The sequence below is a fragment of the Neocloeon triangulifer genome, unplaced genomic scaffold, assembly GCF_031216515.1.
Source record: "Neocloeon triangulifer isolate White Clay Creek 2 clone unplaced genomic scaffold, ASM3121651v1 ptg000017l, whole genome shotgun sequence".
Lineage (NCBI taxonomy): Eukaryota > Metazoa > Arthropoda > Insecta > Ephemeroptera > Baetidae > Neocloeon > Neocloeon triangulifer.
Window position 1 is genome coordinate 6,835,428 of NW_026775559.1, and position 26,473 is coordinate 6,861,900.

Sequence of the window (26,473 nt, forward strand, 5' to 3'; positions counted from 1 at the left end):
ACAGACTCATCTCCAGCATCAGTGTCAGAGCACCGGCGATTTTCGCCCCCACTCCGTGCGTTGGCTTTTTAAGAGCGGCGAGCTTTGGTGCTCGTTGGCATTTGACGCGAGACAGCGCCGACACCATGCCTGCGAAAGGTGCACTCGTTGGCAGCCTGCTGCTCGCAATTTCTCTGGTCTCCGCGCTTGAGCTTCCGCTGCCAAAACCTGGCGAGGGAAACGTGCGACAAGTGCACGCGGTGAGTTAAAAAATATCATTTCTCAAAAACAATTTTAACTGATTTAATACACTTTTAATGTAATTTCTGAAATTGAGATTTTTTGCAAATCGGAAGTTAAAACTTTCTCTCTAAATCGGCACACTTAATTATTGTTTTCTTCCCTCCCTCAGGCGCATGTAAATGTCTTTCTCTTTTCAAGTTCGTTTTAAATAATCATACATTAAGTGGAGCGTTTAGTTTGTTTTTATTTTTTGTTTTTATCAAGACCGGCGTTTCACTTTTTGCAATGTTCAAGCTCGCTCTCCGCGTGCGGTGCAGCGAGTTTTGCAGCGAGAGCTCAAAGTGACGTAACGCTCAAGGCCCGTGTTTACACTGCATTACAGCAGCCCACTATCTAATACCTGCCGTAGCATTATCGCTCACTTTGCCATTAACAATAAGTGAACACGAGAATTTATCTGTTTCCTTGCTGCACAAATGTTTCAACAATAAATGCTCTTCCGCGTTCACAAAGATTTCTATCTTAGAAAATTTGCAATAAAAACCGATTTACAGTGGCAAGTTTTTTTATAGATTTATCTGTTCGTCTTTTAACGCCTTTATTACTATGTATTTAAATTAGTAACTTTAACTAATCGCCTTTATCACCTTTATGTGGAATTACGTTTCGAGACACATGATATTTGAGACAAAACCAGCGTGAAAAAGTTTGAAAATTCCCGTTGTGATAATAAAAAATATTAGTTGAATGCGAAAATTTCCCAAAATTAATAATATTTAAAAACTCCCCAATCTGTCCGTACATGTTTTGTGCTTTTCTCAAAAAGCCTTTATTCCTGTCGTGCTGAAAAATTTTAAAAACAGAGCACTAAAGAATGGTAAATATTTGCGCCCGTCACTACTGAATGCTAATTTTTTGCAATCCAACAGTCATGCATGGAAATAATATTTTGAACAAATTTTTATTTGATTTTTTTATTAGATCTTCCGGCATGGAGAACGCACACCAGCAGATACATATCCTAAAGATCCGCACATTAATCAAGCCTTCAGTCCTGTTGGTTGGGGCCAGCTAACCATTGTAAGTCATATTTTACTAATTTTGCCACTTGCATCAAGTGCTTTGCATTCTGAAAATTTATAAATTGATCAATATTATTATAAATTATTGAAAACAATTTTTATTCTTAATTCTGTTTATGTTCAAAACAAAAATATTGAAAAATAAAATAAAAGGAATTTAAAAATTATTTAAGAAAATGATTATATAAATGCAAAAGTTATTCCTCATTCACTGTAAGCTGTTGAAAAATTCATTTTTATTGATATGCAGCAGTGTACTAATAAAATTTTTTAACTTTTGAAAGAGGAGATTTCTAAAAAATCAAGAATTGACTAAATTTCAGCGTATGTGCAAAAATTCATTTCACGAATTTATTCCTCCTATTCTCCATAGAATAATAGAAAAAAATTGTAGCTGAGTTGAAAACTGTCGTAACATTGGCAGAGATCAAAAAAGGCTATCATCAATTCAATTGGCGCGCGGTGGTCAAAAGCCAAAGATCACGCACAGAAAGAAAATAATTTTTTTACTTGTCACTACTATTTTAATTCTTTGGGTCTGTTGCTAGGTGGACTTTGTTTCGTAAAATGCTTCAACAGCATGGACAAAAATGTGTCATTCAATTAAAATTTATCTTCATTATTTTTGTCCATCTGAGAGGATTTTTATATTTTAAATACAAAAATATTCGCATTTATGTAATAACGTAAAGTTTTAATCAGGCATTAAAATATCGTGAAGGCTAACAGGGAACAAAAATTAATCTCTTGAGCATCTTCTTCAGTCAACCGTGAGAAAAATGAAAAAAATTTCCTCCGTGGCAATTATTTTTAACTCTGCAAGGACAACCTGTATGCAAAATGTAATCTCTATTGCCTTTAATTATATGCTAACGCTCACGAAAATACTTTCGTTGCCAATAGCAAAATCTTAATTGCAGGTCTTCTTTAAAAACCAGTTTTTCTGGATGATTATTTTTTATTTTTTGCTCAAAGTACCAATAAATTGTCTAGTTTGCAAATTAAGGGTCATTCCTAAGTAAGAAGAAAAATCCATTTATTTTTGACAGAATGGTAAGCGTCAGGTGTACGCCCAAGGCCAGTGGCTGCGAGATCATTACCATAATTTGGTCGGCGACGACTATGGCGCCGCTCATGCCCAAAGCACGGACGTGGACAGGTCGCTGATGACCGCCCAACTGGTGCTCGCGGCCATGTTCCCTCCAGCCACCTACCAGGAGTTTGCACCTGGACTCAGGTGGCAGCCGGTGCCCGTCCACACCACCCCGCTCAAATACGACAATGTATAAATTTACTTTTAATCATCTGAAATTTTCTAAAGAGGATAATTTGTAGCTTTTGCTGGTGCGAGAACCATGCCCGAGATATTACGAGGAGCGCGACAGGGTCAAGGCAGGTGCGCCTAACACCGAGCTGCTGCAGAAGAACAAGGAACTGTTGGACAAGTGGACGGAGCTGACTGGCCTCAAGGTGGACAACCTGGACGAAGTGCAGAGTCTCTACAGCACTCTTGTAGCAGAGGTAATTCTTATTTGTAGATTAGCTTTTTTAATTAAATTTCAAGAGATATTTTTATTTGTAGAGATCAAACAACTGTAAAAATATTGAATTTTGATATACATATTTAATAATTATAAATTATTATAATCTTGATACTATAAGCTAGCTGAAATAACTATAATATGATATTATATCTGGCTACTATTCTTTTTAGAATATTAAAACTATAGTGTTTTTTTAAAATAATACAGATTTTTTTAAGGAAAAATTTAAAAACTTTTTAAATAAAAATACATCAATAAAAAATATTTTAAAATATTTAATAAAATAAATTCAATAAGAATCAATAAATACAAAATAAAAATGATATCTTGTTCAATAATTTACATTAAACTTTTTTTATTAAAACACAACATAAATTATGATATTTAGACACGCTACAATTTGACCCTGCCGGAGTGGACAAAGGCATATTTCCCAGATGCCTTCATCAACATGACCAGCTACAGTTTCCTGATTAATGTGCAAACTCCTCTTTTGCTCAGGCTTAAAGCTGGTAAATTAATTTAACATAAATTTCTTCGCTTTATTTTTTATAATTATTTATAATAAAATTATTTTTATAGGGCCCCTGGTAAACAAGGTTTTGGCTGATTTTGAGAAGGAGGCAGCTGCCCGACAGAAAGTGAAACTTTACCTTTACTCTGGTCACGACTCCACTGTCGCCAACATCCTGGCAGCTTTTGGCCTCTACAAGGCCCCCTACATCCCTGGCTACAGCGCCCTGGTCCTGCTCGAGCTTGTCGAGCCAACGCCTGGTCACTTTGCCGTCAGAGTAAGTCGAAAATTTTCATATTGAGATTCATTTTTGTTAATTCGAAATTTTTCAGGTTTTCCGAAGAACTGAAGAGAAGCCAGAGCCAGAGCCGCTGAAAATCCAAGGCTGTGACTTTGAGTGTCCGTTGGAGAAATTCCGTGAGCTGACGGAGCCCATTCGTCCCGTAAATTGGTACGAAGAGTGCAAAGCCGTGAGCAAGGACTTCGTGCCACCCCCTCCACCTCCCCCTTAAAATACTCAGGATTCCAAATCGCTGCCATATTTTTTTATGAAATATGATAATAATACTCAGAGAAACGAATCTATAAAATTTAATGTCTCAGCAATAAAAAAATTCGTTATACGAAAACCGTTGAAAACAGTTTTACTCAAGAACCAAAAACACCTGAAATCAGAGACAGGTGAAAATTCTTCCTTCCGTTTTGTGCAGGTGAAATGTTTCAGTAGTTGTGATTCAAATCAAACAACAATCTTTTCCAGGTTCCTTTCCTTTAGGTTGAATATTTTAATGCGTCTATCTCTATACACTCTTATCTGTTCCTCACAAACAAAACCAATTTCAATAGCAAATCTTTAAATCTTAAAACCTGGCTTTGGTTTTCTAGGCTAAATATTACAAATTGCGTTTGGGAAAAAAATATGTACAAAAGAAAAACAAATTTCAAACAGAGACAGAAGAAAATCATCATGATACTAATATATAATAAGAGCTTTCTTAGAATAAAAGCATTAAATAATTATCACAAAGTTTGTGCCGAAGAGCAGAATTAAAAGAGTAATCATCTTGAATATTTTTTCAGAAACAGATTCAACCTCTCCAATTCTCTAAAAATAAAAATTAATAATTAACTGGCCTTAAAGTAATGAATTAATTAAGGTCGGAGTGAATATATGATTCAAATGAGATTGGAGCAGCCGCAGGTCTTCATGAGGAGCACCAGACTAGAAATGTCGACCTCCTGCTTGGCGCCGTTCCACAGCAAGAATTGCACCAGTTCGGCAAAGTGGTTTTCGCGCGCCGCGTGCAGCAGGATGGACAGACTCACTTCCGGGCAGCTCACAACAATGGACAGCACCGTCCGCACGTCCCGTTCGTGCACCGCCACTCGCAAAGCTGGAATGGTCGGGTGCTCGGGCACCCGCAAAAAGTCTTTGTCGCCGTACTTGGCGCGCACCCAGCTGCGCTTCTCCTCGTTGCTTGACTCGGGTCGGGGCTTCGAGCGACTTCCCAGGTCAGCTTCCCAAATTGTGTTTGCCAATTTGTTGCCAATCAGCTGCATCGCTGCAATCTGGCCTTGCCTGTCAAGTATAAAAATAACAAAAAATGTTGACGAAGGTTGGCAAGCATCAAAATTTATCCATAAAAATAAAATAACATTATTTTTCCTCCTTTCAAAAAATTGCGTTGCTTTTTTAATACAAATTAAAAAAATATTCATTATGTTTCTATTATTGATTTTAACCAGCGATTCATGACGTTGTACACATATGTGTTTGATATAGAAAATAATAATAATCATGTTTTGTCAAAAACTTTAATTTTGTTAGCAGATTTTCATTTTGTAATATTGAATATTATAATATTAAAGAGCTGTTTTTCAATTCTGGGTATTGCAATATTTACTGTATAAAAATTTAGATATTGTTTGAATTATTTACGTCGAAATTGTGAAACATTTTTTGTAATTTCAACTGTTATTTGCCTGTAAATAGCAAAAAATCCCACAATTTTACCATATTTCTATTTTTGAATATTAAATTACTTTCCTCTTGTTCTATATCTGTTTAAAATTACCTACTTGCGGAAACTTCAAAACCAGATTTTTTTATAAATCACGTTGATAAGAATTGCCAATGCAATAACGATTAAAATAATAGCAAATTTAGCTTTCTGACATTTTTTTTTTAAACATTGCTAAGTCACACAAAGTTAAGTAATCTAATCAAGAAATAAACTTACGTCCAATGGTCCAGCTCCAGAGATCGGATTCTTGACACATGCGAACCGAGTCCTCGGTGCGCCCCGGAACAAGTGATGCATGTGAGGACGCCCAGGTTCAGACTTGCCCATGCTGGGTCTAAATAATAATTTAATAACATATAAAAATCCAAAAGTTCCAACATTTATATTAAAATCTGCTCACCTTTTTCGCCGCAATCGGCGCAAACCTCGTTTCCAGGCAGCGTCCTGAGCACAAGGGCGTTTTCACCTGCCACCTGAGCCACACTCAGGTCGGCCGTGCCGGGCGAATTCGTTGGATTGCCGCCGTCCACCTGCGGGCCAAACGGGAAGAGACAAATTAATACTTGTCGAGACATAGCCCTCATTAAAATAAAAATGAGACAATGGGAAAGCTCAGCTCACCTGAAGCTCACGCATGATTTGCTTCTCGATGGTGGAAAACCAATTGTCGCGGTCAGATTTGCTGGCCACCTCGAAACGCCAGCACCTGCCATCAAACGAAACGATTTCCAATGGAAAAGCACCTAAAAATATAAAAAAGTACAAATTTAAATTAAAGCTAAAAAAACGAAAGTTAGAGAGGGGGAATGAAATTGAATAATTTTCTTACCTTCTACTGATCCACTAGGTGCATTTGTAGTTCTAAAAATGAAACAAGAAAAATAAGTTTTAATATAATTCATATAATTGAGAAGATAGAACTTAAAATTAAAACAATTTTAAAATCTACATCTGATATTTGTAATATAGTTTGAAATTATAAATTTAATTCTTGTAAGTTTTGTTTACGATTTAAATAATCAAAACGTTTTTCATGAAATTAGCACATATATTTTTTATGGCGAATTGAATGAACATCAAGACAAATTCTTTTGAAAAGCCATTAAAAAATGAGCATCATGATATCTCTCACTTTAAATTACTTTTATATTCGTAAACATAAACATCAATTAAATTTTTGCAGCTATATGCCAATTATTAAAGATATTTATGAAGGTTCTATGAAAGGAAGATAATTAAGTCACGGTGATGCAACCGGAAGACCGTCAATTAGCAAAAGAGCGAACGAACCTTGGACTGTCGACGACCTCGCCCGTCCTCTCATTATACTTGGTGAGCGCAATCTCGTCTTTGGCGTACCAACTGTCCCTCAGTGGCGTCAGAGTCACTGAACACAAAACATTTTTTTCAGATTAGCATCGCTGATGAAAAGCGTGAAATTGTTTTTGAAACTGACCAGTTGCGGAAGGGGGGACGTGGGGGTGCGCTCGTTTGGGGTCGCGGGGCACTCGGACGGCCGCGCATCGCAGCGGAATTTCCTTTCCGCGCGTTCCGCTCAGGTAGTCCTGAAAATCGTGAGACAAAGATTATAATGTCGGCCTGAGTGGCTGCGATTTGATAGGGTCTTACGTGCTTGGTCGGGAAGTAGAAAAGCCGACCATCGTCCAGCGCCGCCAAGAATTTCTTGCTGCGTCCGTCGCGGTTCAGCGCCGAGCTGGACACTTTGGTCACGACCCCTGACAACAGGCACGGCGCGTACTGACTGCTTTCTTTCATCGAAACGTCTATGGACCACAAAATTGATACTTATAAAAACATTTTAAATATTTTAATTTAATGATGCTCTTCAATTATTTACAATAGCTTTTATTTAAGTGGCACTTTTTATGTATTATCAAAATTATAAGAAAGAAGCGGAATTTCCCAGTTATAGAATTGATTGTCTAATTTATATTAAAAAAAGGAATTTAAGAATAATAAATTGCATTTCTAGAAGCCAAATTTAAATTTCTTGCGACTCAACTAGTTATTTTGTAGCTAAATTGATTTGATTGACAAATAGAATAATTCAATATTAAGTATAAAATATAATGAAATTGAAATAAAATAAAATATATCAAAAAGTTATTTTTAATGAACGCATAATAAATAAAATTTATATGTGGATTTTTGAAATGTAAACATCATTCTTAATTATTCAAAAATTTTATATCATATAAATTTGAAGTGGTCTGCACCCACCAAATATTAATTAATAATACACAATCATGTTTTTTTTTTTTAATTCTTCACTTCTTTCAGAAATAAAATTTACATTGTTGTCTTTTTAACTTTGGAAGTTACTCAAACTTTAGGAATTGATCAATTTTTTAGTAAATTTTTAAACTTGGAAATTGAATGGCCAGTAAATATTTTAAATTTATTTGTTTGAAGAAATTTACAAATGAGGAGGAGATGATCGCGAAAGCAAAGAACTTGGGCTTTTTCCTCGTTGTAAAAACCCCGAGTTCTTAACTTACATTTTAAATTTATATCGGCAGTTTTTGAACGATGAATATAAACATATAATTATGCAATTCTTTGGCAGTGTGACTTAAGACTGTAAATTTCAATAAAAATTGATTGAAATTAAACTTACAATTTAGAAAAATTAAACTCGAATCAATAGTTAAAATCACTATTTCAGACTTAAACTACAACAATTTACTAATAATATCATTGTAAAATACCAATATTTGATATTTTTTTCTAATTTACTGTTATCTGGTCATATAGTTATTGGAGAAAAATAAAATTTAATAAAACATAAACTAGACTTTTATTTTTAATCTCAAAAACAAAATCTGCCATTTAGTCAAAAGTCGGCGTGAAAATTGCATGCACGACTTAAATTGGATCACGACCTATCGGTTTACACGGCTCACTAATTTTTATCAAGATTTTGCACGCACCTGTTGTTTTGTCTGGCGTGCCCGACTCACTTTTCCTGCGTGGCTTCGGCGTGCTGAAGTGCATAACAGAGCGTCGCCTGAACGACCGTCTGCAATCATAACACACAAAATCATACATTTTTCAACACTAGGCCGACGGAGATAAGAAAAATTGGGTCGTTACGCAATTCGCTCAGGTTGAGTGAAAAAAATTTAAAATTCAAACCTGAGAAAGCTGGTGGCGAGGCCCTCGGTCTTGACTGGCGTCTCTTTGGCGCTCATTGAGTTGCTCCGTTGAACGACTTTGGGCGTCGGCGTGGCGGCGACGCGCACCGTCTTGTTGTTGCTGGCGACGACGCACTGTTTTTTCGGGTCGCTCGGAGTCATCAGCGTGTCGACGCCGCGCTCGGCGCCGCGCTTGTGCTCCTGCTGCTTGATCAAATCCTGCATCAGGATGAGTTTTTCGACGGCGATCGGTTCGTTTTGAGCCTTTTTGAAGCTGCGACGAATGAGCAGAGGCGACGTCGGCAAATTGTTTTTCGGGCTGTTTGGATCCAATTTAGGACGTGGCGCCTCCGGAGACACGATCGTCTGCACCAGCGGCTCTTTGTTTTCCGAAGTCAAACACGTGTCTGCAACAAAATTTTTCTCAATCAATACAAAATTATTTTTAAAATTGTCAAATTGAAAATTTTAATTCATTTCGAATATTATTAAATAATAAAAATATTATGCAATTGAAGATAATTATGATGTGTTAATCACAGCACACAGCAACGGGAAGGTTCGCAGAGTGAAATTTAGCATTCAAAATAATATAGTCAACACATAAATACAATGGCTACGTTTCAAATGAAATAAAAAAAAAGTATAAAAATTTGGGTACAACGGATATCAAATTTTAATATTTTCTTTTAGTTTAAGACAGCTTTAAAACACTTTTTATCTTTTTTTTAAGACTCATCATCTGATTTTTGAGAAGATAAAGAACAGTGAATTCAATTTTAAATACATCAATAATTTATAAATTTTATACGCTCGCGTTCTCATTTCAGAACATTGGAGTTTATTAGACGAGTTTAAAATAATAAAAAATATTTGATATGATTACCTCTATCGCTCATGACAATTCCATTGGATTAGGAGGAAAAGTGGTAACAAATAAATCTTTGTATTTTAAAAATTCTGGAAACAAGTTATTGTAAAAACTATAAAGCATAACCAAAAGAAAACTGAAATAACATAAAAGTCGTCTGAATGTGGATCAGTTTGTGGCTACCCACAGTGTGAAGGGCATAATTGATGGAAATTTATACCGATTGCAGCTGCACGTGGTCAGCTTGCAGGGATTGGATTTTATTCGGGGCCACTCCGCGTCACGAGATAACAAATCGAAATTTATGGTCTTCGAGATAATTCAATTTCCTCGCTGCAACGCGAGCCGTTTTGGAAAAGTGTAGCTTCTGGAAGGGTGGCGCGTTCTCTCCCCCGAATAAATTTATAATAATTAACCCTCTTATCGGCGGCGTGGAATCGCATCGCAAGACGCACCAAGTGTTGAAAATTAAATTGAGCGAGCGAAGATTTGTAACGAAATTGCCATCTGCTTTTTTATGCATTCTCCTCCGAGGAGCGCAGCCAAGCAAATCTTTGCTACCCTCTGGTGATCCGCCAGATGATGTTATTGAAATTCACAAGCGGCACGCGACTCTCAACACCACCCTTCTTTTCACCCGCACAATGAATTGTAATAACTCAATTCTGCGTTTGTGTGACTGATCGGGTAATGAGCGCCTGTCAAACCGCACGTCACTCCGAATCAATGGTCAGTTTTTCGTGTTCTGTCCGATGAATGGAACGGCGAGTTTTTTGTATGGCCGCGGTGAAAAGAGCGGAACAAACGACGCGCTCCTGCAAATGAAATTACGAATGAATTACTTAATTATTATTCGGTCGGCGCGTGTTGATGCGGTTTCATTTGGCGGGCGGAAATCGCGTTTGCGAAATGGAAAATATATTGCACGGCGGCAGATGCTACTTGAATTTCATACTTCTCGTAATCAGCTCTTTGGCATAACCGGGAAGGTAATTTAATATTTCTTATGCGCAGCGGAATAACGGCAATTTCCATAATTCAATTTGCGCTTAGAGCGTTTGTTAATGCCAATTATAAAAGTTCTTTCCAGGTTATTTAACAAATGAATACATAGATAACAGTTTAAGTCCATATTTATGTCAAATCCTTAAGTAAAAATATAAATAAACAGTTACAACAAACAAATAAATCTGATATTAGATGATTTGAAAGAAAAATCCAATGGAAACAATTTTTATTAAATATTTTTTCTTCTCATATAAACTCAAATTCGAAATTAATTATAAACGCAAATTACGTTTTTAAATTTTAAAAATAAACCTTGAAATAAATTAATGAAGATGCCTAAACTTTATAAACAACGTAGTTTGCAGGAAATTTTTTTTTGCCACAATTTTTTTTTTTTTAATACATTTATTAAAATAATTCTTTCAAAATTCTTCTATATTAATCAACGTCATCAAACAGATTTTAAAACGTCGACAAATTAATTTGTCAGATCGCCGTTAGTAATTTTCACTCCTTGCTTCAACCCCTTTCCTTTTTGCTCTTAGCAACTCCAACGCACAATCCACTAGAGCACGTAAACAAATTGAAAAAACTAAAAGGCAACCATTGTTTTCGCGGCGCACGTTTGATTGTTTTTACACAACACAGCCCCTTTGTAGAAAAAAGGTAATGCACGCGCACGCAGGTTATAATTTGATAATTCAAGCGAGAGAGGCAAATGAGCTTTATTGCACTTTGACATGCATGAACTGCGACTTCCGGTCTAAGCTCCCCGACGCGTCGGCAGCAGACGCGAATCGTAATTACTGCCAGCACTTGATTTCCTCAGAAAGAAGTAAAGGCTATGGGCGGGTAAAAGCGAAAATTTTAATTAAGCTACGGCCAATTTGTTTGGTGTCCGATAATTACCAAACTAACAATGAGTTCAGGTTTCACCTGTATCAGAGTTGCTTGAAAATTATTGATACCAAATGAATTTTTGAATTAAAATCTTGCACATAATTTATCGAGTCAATTTTGCAATACCTTTGATATTTTAAGGCTGGTTTTTTTATTTTAAAATAAAATTTATTTTTACGCAACATTAATTTTGCGGAATCGCAGCAGCTGTGGTCATTTTACCCAAAATTATACACGGCCGAATGAAAAATGAGATATTTTTAGAGAGGGGTTCAAAATTGTGGGAATTTTGGCAATTATCTAATATTACTGTGCTTCGGTTTGATTAAGAATAATCGGTTCTTATAATTATTCATTTCCTATTTTGTGGTTTACTGGCCAAAAATAGCGTTTTGCTTTAACGGTTTCCAAACAGTAATTTGAGTGGGGAACAGATTAATATATGCAGAAAATGTTTTCAAGCATCTATATAATCACAAACTTTTAATTTCTGATTAGAAACTGTGAATCATTCATTTGAACAAAATCGTAGGGGTCAGAAGTGAGCAGACAATGCTTTGCCAAGGTTGATTAGCATGCGTGGAGTGTCCGGCTATCGTTCGGATCGGACGGAGGGATGCGGCACCAATTTCGGTAATAACGGAAGTTGCAGCTGACGGCCCATAAAAGCTCCGATACCTGCTTGACATTGTAATTAAATGACACCGAAAAAGCTCTCAAACTCGTGTCGAAGGGGTGCTTTTACAATTTTTTAATTGCATCGCTTTACAACTCTCGCTTCATATAAAAAAGCCGCCTTAATAAAGTCCATGCAAGCGTAATTATTATTTTATGGTGATGCACGCGCCACTCGACGACAGATGCACTCTCACTCTCGTTAACGAAAAGGGTTTGGAAAAGTGCAGTTTTGCCGAAAATATAAAATAATATTATAAGAGGCGTAAATGTTGAAAAATGCTTGCTGTCATTCACGCTTCGACAATTTTTGTTTTTTTAGAGAAGCATCTGTTGTCTTTTTTTTTATACAAAAAAATATAAAAATGAAAACCGACTTTTACAGTGAAAATTCTTCAGAAAATTAAGATTTTTAATTGTAATATTCTATATTTTTTTATTGAACTTAAATATTTTTCTGTCCCTTGAGTTTAAAATTTTATGCAATTAAAAAATTGCTATGTAATTTAATAATTGAAAAAAAATCTCTTATAAGAATTGAACTTGAACAGAATATTTTGTTTTTAAATAATAATGAATAGAGTGTATAATCTAGAAAGAAAACAGCGCTGACTTTAAAGTTTTATGGTGTTTTGTCACACTGCTTAAGCACTTAACTTAGAATATTTTAAAGCAGTGTAAAATTCAGAAATTATAAAAACAATAGTCATTTTGAGCTTAATTTACAATTAAAAAAAAAACAAAATAAATATTATCATTGCTCTATGTTTAAATTTAAAAGAACTAATTTGTAAAATAAAAAATTAACTGAAATATATTAATTTCATAAAGTTTCTGTAAGTTTTAGTATAGTGTGGCATAATTATAAATTAAAAATTATTACGTATTATGACCTACTTTTCAAATTGTCATAAATTAGCAAAATAACTTTTGTTTTGACTTCCATGCACGAACTTTTGGTTTATGTTTTTACTATTAAAAACGTATTTTAAACAATTTTAAGTCTAATATCGTAAAATCATAAACATTAATTTAAAATAATATGCAGTCTAACATGTGAAATGTAAATACAATTTCTCAAAAAAGTTATGTAAGTCATAAGTCATACCAGATAAACACGACTGCTTGGATTTGCACAGAAATCGGCAAATTTTCGCTGTAGGAATGTCAACGCTTGCAGTTTGTATAAAGTACATCTTTGAATTCATCTTACTTATTAGCATATCAAAGTCCGATTCCTACATTCTCAACGGTCTCTTTTTTCCTTTGACCAAGAATGTCTCATAAAATACAGACGAGTTTAAATAAGCGCAAAATGCGAGGCTATAACCTCGATTAAAGATGAACCGAGGAAACATTTTTTGTGCATCTATTGAAACGAGAGAATTGCATCTCTCTCTATAGAATCGAGAGAATTGGTCACGCGTCGTAAAACGACGCGGAGAATGAATTACCATTAATTTGCGCGCTGAAAACGTATTGAATTTTAATCAGTCTGCGACTACAGCTCTGTGTTGTCATTAAATATTTTAATTGGGAGAGACTTCACGGGTGTTGAGAAGAAGGGTTGCAGCCAAGGATGCTGCTTTTAATTATGCCGGAGTGCACACAAATAAGGGGTTGGCAATAAATTTCGGTGGCAGTAAAAATATTTGACAATACGGCGCGATCTCCCGCCGCGCCTTTGACAAAATCATTTTTATTGCCGCGCAGGGGCCAGACTTTGACGGGGACCGACTGCGTTCTGTCATTTGCCGGCATCTGCCCGCCGATTTCATAAATTTTCCTTCATACACTGTCGCTCTCTCGTCTCTCATTGCACCGACATGGTCGTAAACAAAACGCGAGCACAAAAGAAAAAATTCACGAATTCAAATTAGCCAGAGGTGCGTGAAAAAAACCGCTGCTAATGCTTCCCTGAGAAAAACAGCACAACCGAAAAGCAAAACTCTTTGGCGACTTTTGAGTTGAAAGAAATCAAACTCACGCTGCGATTAAGAAAAAAGGAACAACAAACGTCAGACGCAAATTTGTGGCGCGGGAAGCGATTTGGAAAATTTGCAAGCAGAGTTCGTTGTGTGGTGAATGATAGCAAAAAATTCCTTTGCTCCTATTGTTCAATTTTAATAATTCAATTTTTGGGATGAATTGATTTTGAACATTTTCTCTTCAACTTCACTATTGAACACATCAAAGAAAGAAGAACAAAAAAACGTAATATTCTTTAAATATTTCTGCAATAGTTTGAAATCAATCAACAGTTTTATTATTGATAATAATTTTATATAAAAAATTATTCTTATGCATTGCGCGCCGGTTTTATTTCTGCAAAATTTGAAATTAAATTTTTTTAAATTAATAAATAAAATTTATTTTTTTTTAATATTTTATTTTGTTATTTCAGTTGAGAATTCAACTGTGGCCTTTTGCTGCTACAACGATCAAAAACGTCAGCGTGCATGCATTTAATTCCGCTTCCAACCGCGAACATGACGTTTTTACGCGTGCATTTCGCTCGTAAAATGCAAACAAATGAGCAATAACTGTTCAATAAATTTCCTATAAACGCGCAGCAATACGCCCATAAATTGTTCGGCACGCTTGGAAGCCTCCGGCTGTGAATCAATCGAAAAAAGCTGGAGCACCCCCTCGTCTCATTGTATCCACCGGGGTGGGACAAAAAGAGTAATTTCGGCTCGTTATTTACTCTGCCGACGCAACAACCCGCTGTGAGCGATCAAAAAGCTCCATTTTTCCGCGAAAGGGTCAGAAAAACTTTCATTCATCATCGTCAGACAAAGCAAATTGTAATCCAAATCAAAATGCACCCTCGCGACCTTCACTTTTGTGTGTACCAGAGAGATCTAAAAACGTAATAAAAAATAAAAGCAGCGGACGCGCCCTTTTCTCTCCTTTTTTTCATTTGGTCTGAATAAGTTGTGTACTTTATTCATTAAGTGCCAGGGCGCCTATTACAAAGCAATAAAACGAAAAAAAAAAATGAGAGAACCAGTTCGCGCGCGAGTTTTATTGTCACGACTTCGGAAAATGCTCCGAGCTGTTTTAATGAGGGCGCCGCGGCCTTCTATATAAAAATACTGTACAATAAAAGCCTTCTGTATATAAAAGAAGGACTTGACAAAGTGCAATTCCAAACAAAGGAAATTTGATTGCCTGAATTTTTCTATAAAAAAAGAAATCAAAGAATTTTTCTGGAAATGAAAACTGTGAAAGAGACGTATATAATTTTAAAAAGATTGCTTCACTCATAAAATAAAAAATTAATTTATACTTTTAAAACGATTATTTATGGTACTGTAAATAAATTTTTTTAAATATCTACATGATTTTGTAATTCAGTGAGCATGAACCTAGTATACGCAGGCACAAAGCTCATTTGAAATCTAACAAAAACATTAATTTCTGACCAAGTGACTTACTATAATTATACAAAAATTTTAAGATTCTCTTGCATTGAAATTTTTTACTTTATTGTCCAACATTCACCTTAAATGGCCATTAAAATAAAATAAAAATCTAAGCGAAGTTGGAACATTAGGCCCATGATAATAATATAGACCTCCCTGGTTGATCATGGACCAAAGCATACAACCAATATATGAACAGACCATAAAACAGCACCGGCGGCGGTGGGGCGGGAGGGAGGGAGAGGGTGGCCGCTGCGCAATAAAATAATACACGCGTTGTTCGAACAATAAAAATGAGAGAAAAATACATCTGCAATTACAACTGAGCGCATATTATCAAGATGCGAGTGGCAGCAGATGCGACGGCCGTTGTCCCGGCAAGAGAAGCTGACCTCAAGCATTCACACTCAATTAAGTTGCTCACCCCCCGCGACCGTATGCAAAGTGATCGCGAGCTGCACTGCATTAACCCTTTCTTTTTGTTTTAATCGCGCGCAGCAGCCGCGAGACTAATTTATTTTGATTTCATCTGCCTCTCGTCATCACCGCCGCCGCCGCAGCAGATGCGCACTTTTAATTTGTCGTCGTCGCGCACCGAGAGTCACTGTGCGCACGATCGCATTAATTAGTATGCACTCGCATGCAAATTCACGCGAACGGTGGCACGCGCCCTTGAGTGAAAACCGTTTTATTTCATTTCAAAACGACTTTGATTATCTGTTTCGACATCTGCGAGTTGCGTTAATTTCGTAATTAAAAACCGATGAGGTGCTCATTAGTGCATATAAAAATGCGACAGTAGAAAATACGACAGTTTTCTCTGCAACGATTTTACTGCACTTGGATGATCTCAAATTATTAATGCAAAGAAAGATTATTAAAATGATTGATGCCACGCCTAGTTTTATATGCTATACAATTTTCTACTCTTGACACAAGTATTTGTTTAATGTTTAACACCCTTTTAAAGATATATTTTTGACGTTATAATCCTAGTAATATGAATAATTTCATGCAACTTTGATATTCTCTAATATCTTAAAAAAGTTTCAATCAAGTTTTACTATATTTAAACATTCCCACACTACAAAATTAATTGTTTAATGTTTAATATTAATTAATTTTCATAATTGACTCTTAATTATTGTACATTTAATAATAATAGTTTTGTAGGATTAAAATTTTATCTTAACTACAATTAAACAATTAGGTTATAGTAATAAAATTAAATTCACAATGTACAAATTAAATTTAATAATAAATAATATAAAGCAATTGAAATTAATGTTATATTTTAATATTTATAAATTTAAAGGTTAATTTTTTTTTATTATTACGTTATTTTTTCCTTAAGAATAAGAACTATTCTTTTGCATCAACTCTACTGCTGGTAAAAAAAAACGTGAAACATTGGACATTCATGCATGCTGAAAATTTTTTCTTGTTTTGTAGTAATTATTTCAAAATTATCTATTACATAATTTTGATCAGGAAAAATTTACCTAATTTAGTGTGAAACCTCGACACTTTTATCAATATCCTTATAACCCGTTATATTTCATGGAAAAAATGCAGCCATTACATGTTATCTATCTGCAAATAATTATTGGAAAATGTCTCTGTTGAAATGATTATTGATTACAATTGAAAATTTGAAGTTTTAAAAACAATTTCATTATTAAAATCAGCTTCATAAAAACCTAAATTGAAATGAATTGCTTTTAAATAATATTTATTTATAAATAGTTCCTATGTTGAAGGTCCTGAGACTTCTAGCTGACAAGCTTTCAATATTTTTGCTGGCATGTGTGATTTTGATTTCTGTTTACATTTCATTAGGAACCATTTCGACCAGTTGATGAGTCCCACTGCATGAGAGAGGCGGATAAATAACTCATTACGTCTGGAAAACTAGCCTCCGCTTCTTATTGTTCACGCATCTGCTCTTTGCGGCCCTTTGTTGTGTCGCGGCGCGACAATGGGGCGAAGGGCGGAACAGGTTTGCGGAAGAAAAGCTCAAGAATAATGAGAGAAGGCGCGGTATCGAATTTTCCTAGTGACCGGTGCGTGGAAACAGAGATAGGGGTAATTACGTGGCCCAAACAATGAAATAAAGAAAGCGAGAGTGTTTTGAAAACTCCAGACACACAACTCGACTTTTCAAACGTGTGCAGACTGTTTGGACATTGGGGTGTCTCTTATATGCACAAGGGGGTTTGCGGATTACGCGTTTCGTATTTACGAATAGTATATTTCTAATTTCGGATTATATATTTTTGTATGAAATGCAACACTCAAAAGTACCGTGAGAAAGGAAATTATAAATACTTAATGGTTAAATCTCGGGAAAAAAATGAATTGATTCAACAGGAAAAGGTTGAAGTTTCTTTTGGTTTAAGCGAATTAAAATGAAATGAAAAATATTTTATTTACAGATACATACTGCAAAAGATTTGTGTAAACTTTAAGACCCGACATATATTGTATTTTAAATTTTCAGAATAAATCTATGATGCTTCAAATTTTTGCATTTAAATTTTAACTTGATGCTAATCTCAAAATATTAAAGAACACAAATCAAGTATGAAAGAAATAAGCATAATTTATTTAATATCCTTTGAAATTTACTCTCACATAAACTCAGGAGTCAAAACAAATAATAGTATTGCAATTTTTCCAGTTGTGAATCACGGCTCTCGATTTTTGTTGTCAACAGCTCACCGACGTGTTTGAGTATAAAAAGTATAAAAAATTCGTTGAAGCGTATTATGTATACTATCGATGACCGGCCGGCCACTCTCTGCAAACAAAGGCAGCTTTTCTCTGATAGTGTCCACTATCCGTTCGTGTGTCTCCAAAAGCGGGCAGGCAGCTGAAAAGGGTGCAGAAAAAACGAGCGCACGCACGACAGCCGCGGCTTCCAAAAAGAAAAATCATCTCGCTGCTATGCAACACTCGGATGGAGTTCCAATAATAAAATAAAATGCACCCTCGCTTTCTGCTCTCTCACAGATCATTTCATTCGATTTGCATAAAAGGGGAGCGTGAATGAAAACCGGACCCGGCGCATAATGAACTCACAGTGGAGTGTGAGGCACGCATGCAGAGAGAGACCGTCCAATATATATTAATTTTTTAATAGACCAGTTTTTCATCAGCGCTGTCGTTTATTATTATTTATGGTTTCATGCTCGCGATTTTCTAATTATTTATGATGATGTGATATTTAATTTACTGCTGCCATCAGGTCGCCGCTCTTTGTGCCAGACCAATATAATGCAATGCATTTCATTTTTTTTTTGCACTCGCGGTACATCTGGTACAAAAGAAGCAAGGGCGGCTTTTTGAATTTTGCGGCCAGAAAAGAGAGACGAGCAGAGAATTCATTGCTCTGACACACCCTCATGCTATTGCTAAATAGACAGCCAAAGTTCTTTGTTTGCAGCCAAGTACGAATTTTTTGCTGCCTTTTGCAGTTGGTATGAGAGGGAGGAAAAAATTACGCATTCATGATTTTCATATCGCAAAAAAGAACAGTGATGGTAGCCCCTATATATACTTAATGTAATTAGTATTAATTTGTATCGGCCTATGAGGGTACGCTATTTCATTTTCGATGTTTGTAATAATTGAAGTTTCAGATCTGCGTTGATATATGTATAAAATATTTGGAAAATTATTGTCCTGATCAGTGATCCCATATTGAACAATTCTTCAAAAAATTATTTGTTGTACAAATCAATTGCGTGAATTTTAATTTCATTAACATTACTTTCAATTTTAATTAAATAATAATGATTATAACAATAATCATCGCTCAATCAACATTGTAACTTATTGTTATTTTCCAATAAAAAACCCAGAGCCACACAATAAGAAAAACAAACTCAAAAAAATTGATTGAAACAATGTTAATTAATATCAATAAACATTTGAGCTGTTTAATTATTTAACAAAAATATGTTTTTCAATTTTAGAAGTTACAAACATAATATTGTAAATGAAAATAACTTAAATTGGAATTGAATTTAAAATTAAGCAAAATTATTGGCTTAAATTGTAAATTATTTCAAAATAATTTTAAGAATTAGATAAAAAATTTAAGCAAAAAATAATAGCACTAATTTATGAACTTAAAAGTAAAAAATTTTGTATACACTTCATGATAAACATTTCTGAGAGAAATATTATGCAAATTAAAAAAAAATTGAAATTGCGTTACTTCGCAAATATGAATTGATCTTCTTGAAGCTATATAATTATTCAATTTTCAAAACTAACCTGACAGATTAATCTGCACCCAAGGCACAAAAAAGGCAATCCGATTTGAAATGTTATGCAAACAAGAGTTGAGCAAAAAAGTAGCGAAACTAGCGATGCGTAATTGATCCGCAGTTGTCATTGAATTGTCAAATGCGATGAGCGACATGTGATGGATGCTCTCGTGGCGCGTTGACGAAACAAAGCCAGCTGATACATTGGTAATGTCCGGCATCTACATACAAAATATACTCTCGAGCCCTTAGTAGCAAAAGAGGGACGTATTAAAATAATGGCTGAAAAGCTACAAACGTGCCGAGCCATTCATTAAAGCGATCGGCGACGCACGCTTCGCCGGAGATTTTGTGCTTTTCCATTTGCATACGAGTGCAACTCTCGGAGCTCATGACTTTTCTCTCTGTGTTATTTTTGCGTCGGCCGCGTGCACACATCGCTGGACTTGAATAGGACAGTGACGTGCTGCGCATTTTCATATCAAAAGCTACACTCTCAGCTTTGTTCCGATTGCGGGTGTTTTATTCATCTCTTTCCAACGTGGTTTTTTCCTCATCGATGCAACAAAGAACGAAAAAACGTGATGCTCCAGTTTCTCTGTCATATTTTGAGCTACCACTCTCGGCGTAATTACTTTTGATTCACTGCACACGCATGGGGGCCACGCAACAATGAAATTGTAATAAAACGTCAGAAAACGAACTCGGCCGCGGATTAATTTATGTCCGGGCGGAAAAAAAATCATCCCCACGTCACTTCTGCCGAACGCGCAAATGATGAGATTTAACGTCCAAATATGTCTATTGTCGATGTGTTGGTTTACGATCGGCAAGAAGAAGACCCTAATGGTGCATCTTTATTTATTGATTAAAAAGCTAAAGTGACGCTAATCGCTTTCCAAGGGGATGCGTTCATAAAGAAAGTTTGTTTTTTTCTTGTCACATCTCCGAGGAAAAAAATTGACGCCCTTCCTCCCAGGTAATGAAAAGTTGGTCATGCAGCAACGACTCAATCACATAGGCGAGCGCTTCTTTTCAAGCACGAGTCTAATTTTAGGAGATATTTTATGTAAAATTGTGAGATATGCAACTTTTTATCATATAAGCCAAAATGAAAGATTGATCTACATTCAAAAAAGCCAGCAGAAAAAAAACTAAAAAATCGTTACATCTTGTGCATGAGAACTTCTTTTTTGTAATATCTCATAACCTATAACTACTTTAAAAAGAAATAATATTATTATTGTTAGTCCGATTCTCTGAAAATTTATTCTTTTCAGATTTCAGATTGGGGTCCTTAAAAAAATTCTTCAGAAATTATTACTTAGGGAATTATCAAGAGAGATTTAAAAATAGTTTTTTTAATTTAAAATTTTTGCATTTTAGTGATAGAAAGAATTTCTTTTAACGAAAAATGGCACGACCAACAAAACGACCGTTGTCATAAAAATGTTGTTTGCTCACCGAACTAATGATTTTACAACGTGTTGATAATTAATTTAGTTCAGGTTAACCTTTCTACTTTTTTAACCAAATTACAATCTCAATTCAATCTCGCCCTCGAAAAAATAATCTGAAAGCCGCGATCATTGCGCCGACAGATCACGCAATCGCGGCAGCTGCAGCTGAAAATTTTCAACCGAAGGCCCTATGCTCTGTCGTAGGCAGGCGACCGACCGCCGAGGTCGTAACCCTTCGCGGATCATTCGATATTTTCGCCTTGATAAACAGGCTTGCGGAAAAAGCAAAAGTTTTGAGTTGCAAAGCTGATTAAAATTTCGGCAACGCGCTGACTCCAAATCCAAATAAATGATGATGAGCCGAGTCGAATGGCAGGTAAAAAAAAATTAATTCGACGGAATGGTATGGCAGGGGGAGGCAGGTATAATCCCGCGCACGAAAAAAGATGCAAAGCAGAGCTCATTAAAAATAATAACCACCAATATTTCAAAGGGAGCAGCAGACGGAATCTTTTATATCATTCGAATCGGAAATCTCTCGTTGCACTGAAACAAAATCCCATTTGTCTCTAATGTGCTGGATGATGCTTTCTATACTGATGAGAAAAGCCGCCGGCGTTTTTTGCGGCAATAACTGAAATCTCATTATGAAGCACTTGACACATCTGCCTCGCTTTTGTCTAAAAAACCGAGACGTGTCTGACTTCAAACCGAGCTGGTTTCTGATGGAAAAAAATGATGGATACTTTTGAGCTCATCAATCTCGCATGCCTGACAAAATATTATCACTGCAGGGCTAACCAAGACGAACAACTTTCTTCAAAGCATTAGGGGACTTACATGCTAATTTGCATAGCAGCTCCTTTAATTATTTAAAAAATATAATTTGGATGTGTCAAATGCGTACATACAAGATGTTGTGTCTCCTGATTGTGTTATTGAAAAGTGCGTTAATTTAAGAATTGATATTTTTAAATGAAATTTAATAAACTATATAATATTTTTTGCATTTCAGTTGTAATAGATATAATAATGCTAATGTGAGTTTGAACAAATTAATTAACAATTTTAAATAGTTTTGATATTGTTAATTATATCTAATAAAAAACCAACTTTTATATATCAATCAAAATATAAACTCCGATAAACTCAAATAAATTTAAAAATTTGCATCCCCAATTATTAAACAAATTTAATAATTTAAAGGGAAATAATGTGATAAACTTGATAAAATTCAAAATAAGTTCAAATATTTGTATCGGCGCTCTCAAAAATGGAGTTCTTCAGCTCTGTATTACGCAATCTATCCCTCTCAAAAAGGCAAAAAAAAAAAGAAGATGGTTTTTACAACTATCCTTATAGGCAAATTAACAAAATATGTGCCTAAAACTTAATTACCAAACCATTTCGTATTTTCATTTTTTATGCCAGATCAATATAAATAAATAATTTAAATGTCGCAAAAGCCGGTGACCCGTTTTTGAAAGTTGTCTGCTGCTGGCAAAAAGTGGTTGTGCGAGTTTTGTCATCAGCGTTGTTTAAAATCCCTCCGCGAGTTTTCGCACTAACACTTTTTTGTTCGTCGCCAAGCTTTGCCTCCTTTCTTTGGCCGCCGATGACCACTCGAGATATGCAAATAGTTTTTCGCGGACTGTCTCGTCTAGCAAGCGTTATATTGTTCGCTAGAGGTGCGAACGAGGGAGCAAAAGGGCAAACCAATTTTCGCGGCCGTGTTACTATCACACGTGAGCGCTCCATTTAGATCGGTGGCGCTGATTAGCCCATGGCACATGCATGCATGCGCTGCGCCAGCGAGCAAATTGATAAATAATTTCCGTGTGCAGCTGCTTTTGGTTGGAAAACGGCTCAAAATTGACAAAAGAATAAGTATGAGGCTTTTGACAGGCAAAAATAAATGTGTAAAAGGCAAAAGAGTAAAAAATATTTGCTCTAATCCTTTTAGTACTAACCGCAACTGTGCGATAAGATTGTTGAAGGGGCCGAACAAAACCAAGGGCATTCTAAAACTGCTCATAACTTTTTAAAGAATTTTGTGTTGAAGAAATTAATTGAAAATTGTTAATTTAGAATTATTGCAAAAACAATTTATTCTTAATGAAAAATTCTTCTTTGGTCTTCAATGCAATTTTTTTTAATAAAGATTTATATGATTGTCAGATGTTTGCTCCAAGACCTCCAAGCTCCAATTTAAAATCCATTTTCCATAATTAAAATTTACAATGAACCCAGCTGGTAGATGAAAATGATATGGTAACAGTTCAACGTTATCTCCCAGTATTCACCTTTAAAAAAAAGTTTTTAATATACTATTTTGCTAATACAATACAAGAAAAATTTCAATTAAATAATCAAAATTAAGATTGAAATAATTAAATTATTAAAATTTAAATAAATGAACATATATGACCAAAATTAAAATTGTGATATAATTTTAATCTTCAAATGTAATTTTATTATTTAAAAGTTGTTTTTAATAATGTCCTATAAAATTTAAAAAAATTCAATCACCAGCTAGTGTAATTAAATATGTAGCAACCTCATTTAATTTTTATCGCCCCTCCGTGGAACCACAACTTTTTTTACATTCACCATCGTTGCGTCTAATTTTTCAAAGTGCTGCGGTTTCGAGACGCTCTTTTGGTTTAATATTTCAAACTTCAACAGTAGAGAAAAACGAGACTGACCTGAGCTCTGACGTTTGGTTTTGCGTCTGCCCTGGCCGAGCAGGACCTGCCTGGCCCTGACGGAGCGCCGGTGCAGTGACCTCAGGAAACCTTCCGGCATGATCTTCTTTCTGTAACAAAATTAACATTTATAATTAAGAGATTTGCCAATGCAACTTTTTCCAAACTAAAAAAACGTGTCGTGTCACGGCTCGTGAGGCATTCGGGACGGCGGAAGACGAGACTGTGTTGCCATTTCTTATTATTACAATACGTGAGCGAGAGATGAGAGCACAACACACGTGGGTGAAGGAGCAAACAGGCCATGAAATTAAAAGCAGTATTCGCCGTCGTGATTTGTGGTTTCGCGGGCAAAACTACTGCGAGCGTCTCATTGTTGTGATCAAAAGAACTCTCGAAGAATTAAATGTGTAGGAGCAGAAAAGAAAAAGAGCTTTCTTTTGATTTTCTTCTCAGCTGCTCCCTTTTAACCATATTGACACAAAAGGAATAATATAAACCTTGGCAATTTGTGAAAAGATTTGCTCCAGATGCGATCGATCGCTTTTTAATTCTCTCCTCCGCAACAATAATGAAAAGTTTCTCGGCTCTCTTTCACTTTTTGAACTTTTGTCACACAATATGATTAATCAAGAGCTCGCGCCGAAGCCATTCAAAATTATCATCAGTTTTGTTGTCGCTGCTCTAGAAAAATTTATGGCTCGTTAAATTTTGTTTGTTTGCACAGAGCGCGTGTCGTGCAATAAAAATATTTTGCTTTTCTCCAAAATGAAAACTGCAGCAACGGTATTCGTGTGCAACACATAAATTGCGCAGCTGTGCTAATTGTGACACACGGAACAAAAATGCAGCCGATTTCTTACTATTTTGAGTTTTAAATAAATTTTCCCACTGTTACAAATTTAAGGTCAATAAAGTTAAGGGAAGATCACAAAAATTAGTATTTTTTTAAATTATAGTTTGAAATAATATGAGCTTAATCTAATTAAAATTAATTGAAAAATAAAATAAAATTTCTTACCTTTCGCAAATAAAAATACAATCCAAATGAAAAGCGATGAAAGTTCTCGATTTTGTTAGGACAAAAAACTGTTTTTGATGCACTGTCTAAGTCAACATTGTAATTGTAAAGACACTGGTATGTGCTAAGAGGGGTCGGCACACGATCCGTGCAAAAGAAGTCGAGGGCCACTCGAGCCGGACACTTGAGGCGAATCTAGCTCGGAAGAAAGCAAGTTTCGCGCTGCTGCTGTGGCCAGGGTCGCACTTGGACTGAACACCGCGCGCGCCGAGTGCTGCTGAATGGAAAACGCAATGGGTATGACGTAAGCCCCCCCCCCCCCCCCCCCCTCCACCCCGAACCCCGCGAGAGCGCGTAGAATCTGCACCCTGCGCCCGTTTCGCTCGCACTTACAGGCCAGGTGTATATCAGCTGCTGATTATTGTATTTTCTTTCTCGACAAGTTTACAAGAAGCAAATCGAGTCTCTTCTGATGCGCCGCGCCGAGAACAAGGTTTCCGGCTGAAAAGGGAATTTGGGGGAAGCGATTTTTGACACCTCCAAGTGAGCGATTGGAGGAGCGAAACAGATCGACCTATTGACATCGAAAAATATTTATTGGATCAAACAGTTCAAGCAGTGCTGTAACGCTGGTAACAAATTAGTTAAATAAGAAAATTTCATCTCTACATTCCAGATTATTATAATTTTTTTTTAATTTAAAACTTAATTTTTATAATTTAAATTTTTTATATGTTTCAAAAGGAATAAAATCAATTTTGGTTTTTGTACTTGAGAGTTTTCAATTTTTCAAGGTTATTTTATCCCTATTAAATTTCTTTTAATGTGTATCAAAGTTGGGGAATAAATAAAAACTTTTCAAAGAGCATAGTTTTCTTTGGAGCACTTTGGAGTTGCGCACATTTAATTTTGTATACTTTGATTTTTTTTAAATTCAAAGTAAGTACATGTTAAAGTTATATTATTATATCATGGATTAGATGAATAATATACAATATATATTATCTAAAATTTAAATAATTTTTGCGTAAAACATGTTTTTACCTTTTTGTATTTTTCGCAGCATCTATGCATCTGCAATTATTATGCTATAAAAATATTTTTTGTCAACCACTGCATTTCTATTTAACATAACGCACCTGCGCTTCATTAGACACAGCAATGTATTAATTTCCACTCATATATTTCCGTCTCGATTGCAATCATATAAACACATCTTTTTTTCAGGGTTATGAGAAAGTTCAAAATTACACAAAGAACTCTCAGAAATTAAGTATCTCTTTTTCAATGTTGCGTTCATGAGTTTTTCATCACCTTTAGTCTCAAATTGCAGATTATCTTGCTAAACGAGACTTCCGAGTTTTTCTTTTATGTTTTTTCTCCTTTTTTTTCAGCATAATCTAATGCGACCTATTATGCAAATAACAAATAACTATGTCCACCAAGAAAAGTGGATGAAAATTACGTCAGCGTACAATCGAAATACAAAAGTTACAAGTATTTAATTTTTTTTCACTCGGAACTGAAACGACTGGTGGAAAAAAATCGGCGTGTTTCTGGTTGTCAGTCAAATATATTATATATTCTGCG

The 26,473-nt window shown here is 35.4% G+C and overlaps 2 protein-coding genes across 2 annotated transcripts; one reads left to right on the forward strand and one right to left on the reverse strand.

Annotated features, from left to right (window-relative positions):
• The first annotated feature begins 104 nt into the window (after positions 1-104).
• Positions 105-3,985, forward strand: LOC132203215 (lysosomal acid phosphatase-like). The gene is made up of 7 exons (XM_059630820.1): positions 105-239; positions 1,204-1,302; positions 2,354-2,587; positions 2,640-2,825; positions 3,237-3,360; positions 3,431-3,639; positions 3,695-3,985. Exons 1-7 carry the CDS (start codon positions 126-128, stop codon positions 3,872-3,874), a joined length of 1,146 nt encoding a protein of 381 aa, XP_059486803.1. The 5' UTR covers positions 105-125; the 3' UTR covers positions 3,875-3,985.
• A 136-nt stretch (positions 3,986-4,121) lies between these two features.
• LOC132203193 (centaurin-gamma-1A-like) lies at positions 4,122-25,123 on the reverse strand. The gene is made up of 12 exons (XM_059630781.1): positions 24,884-25,123; positions 23,863-23,972; positions 8,543-8,948; positions 8,338-8,426; positions 7,016-7,170; positions 6,843-6,951; positions 6,677-6,773; positions 6,216-6,247; positions 6,008-6,129; positions 5,787-5,916; positions 5,603-5,720; positions 4,122-4,941 (listed from the first exon to the last, which is right to left on the reverse strand). Exons 2-12 carry the CDS (start codon positions 23,960-23,962, stop codon positions 4,539-4,541), a joined length of 1,761 nt encoding a protein of 586 aa, XP_059486764.1. The 5' UTR covers positions 23,963-23,972; positions 24,884-25,123; the 3' UTR covers positions 4,122-4,538.
• Positions 25,124-26,473: the final 1,350 nt, after the last annotated feature.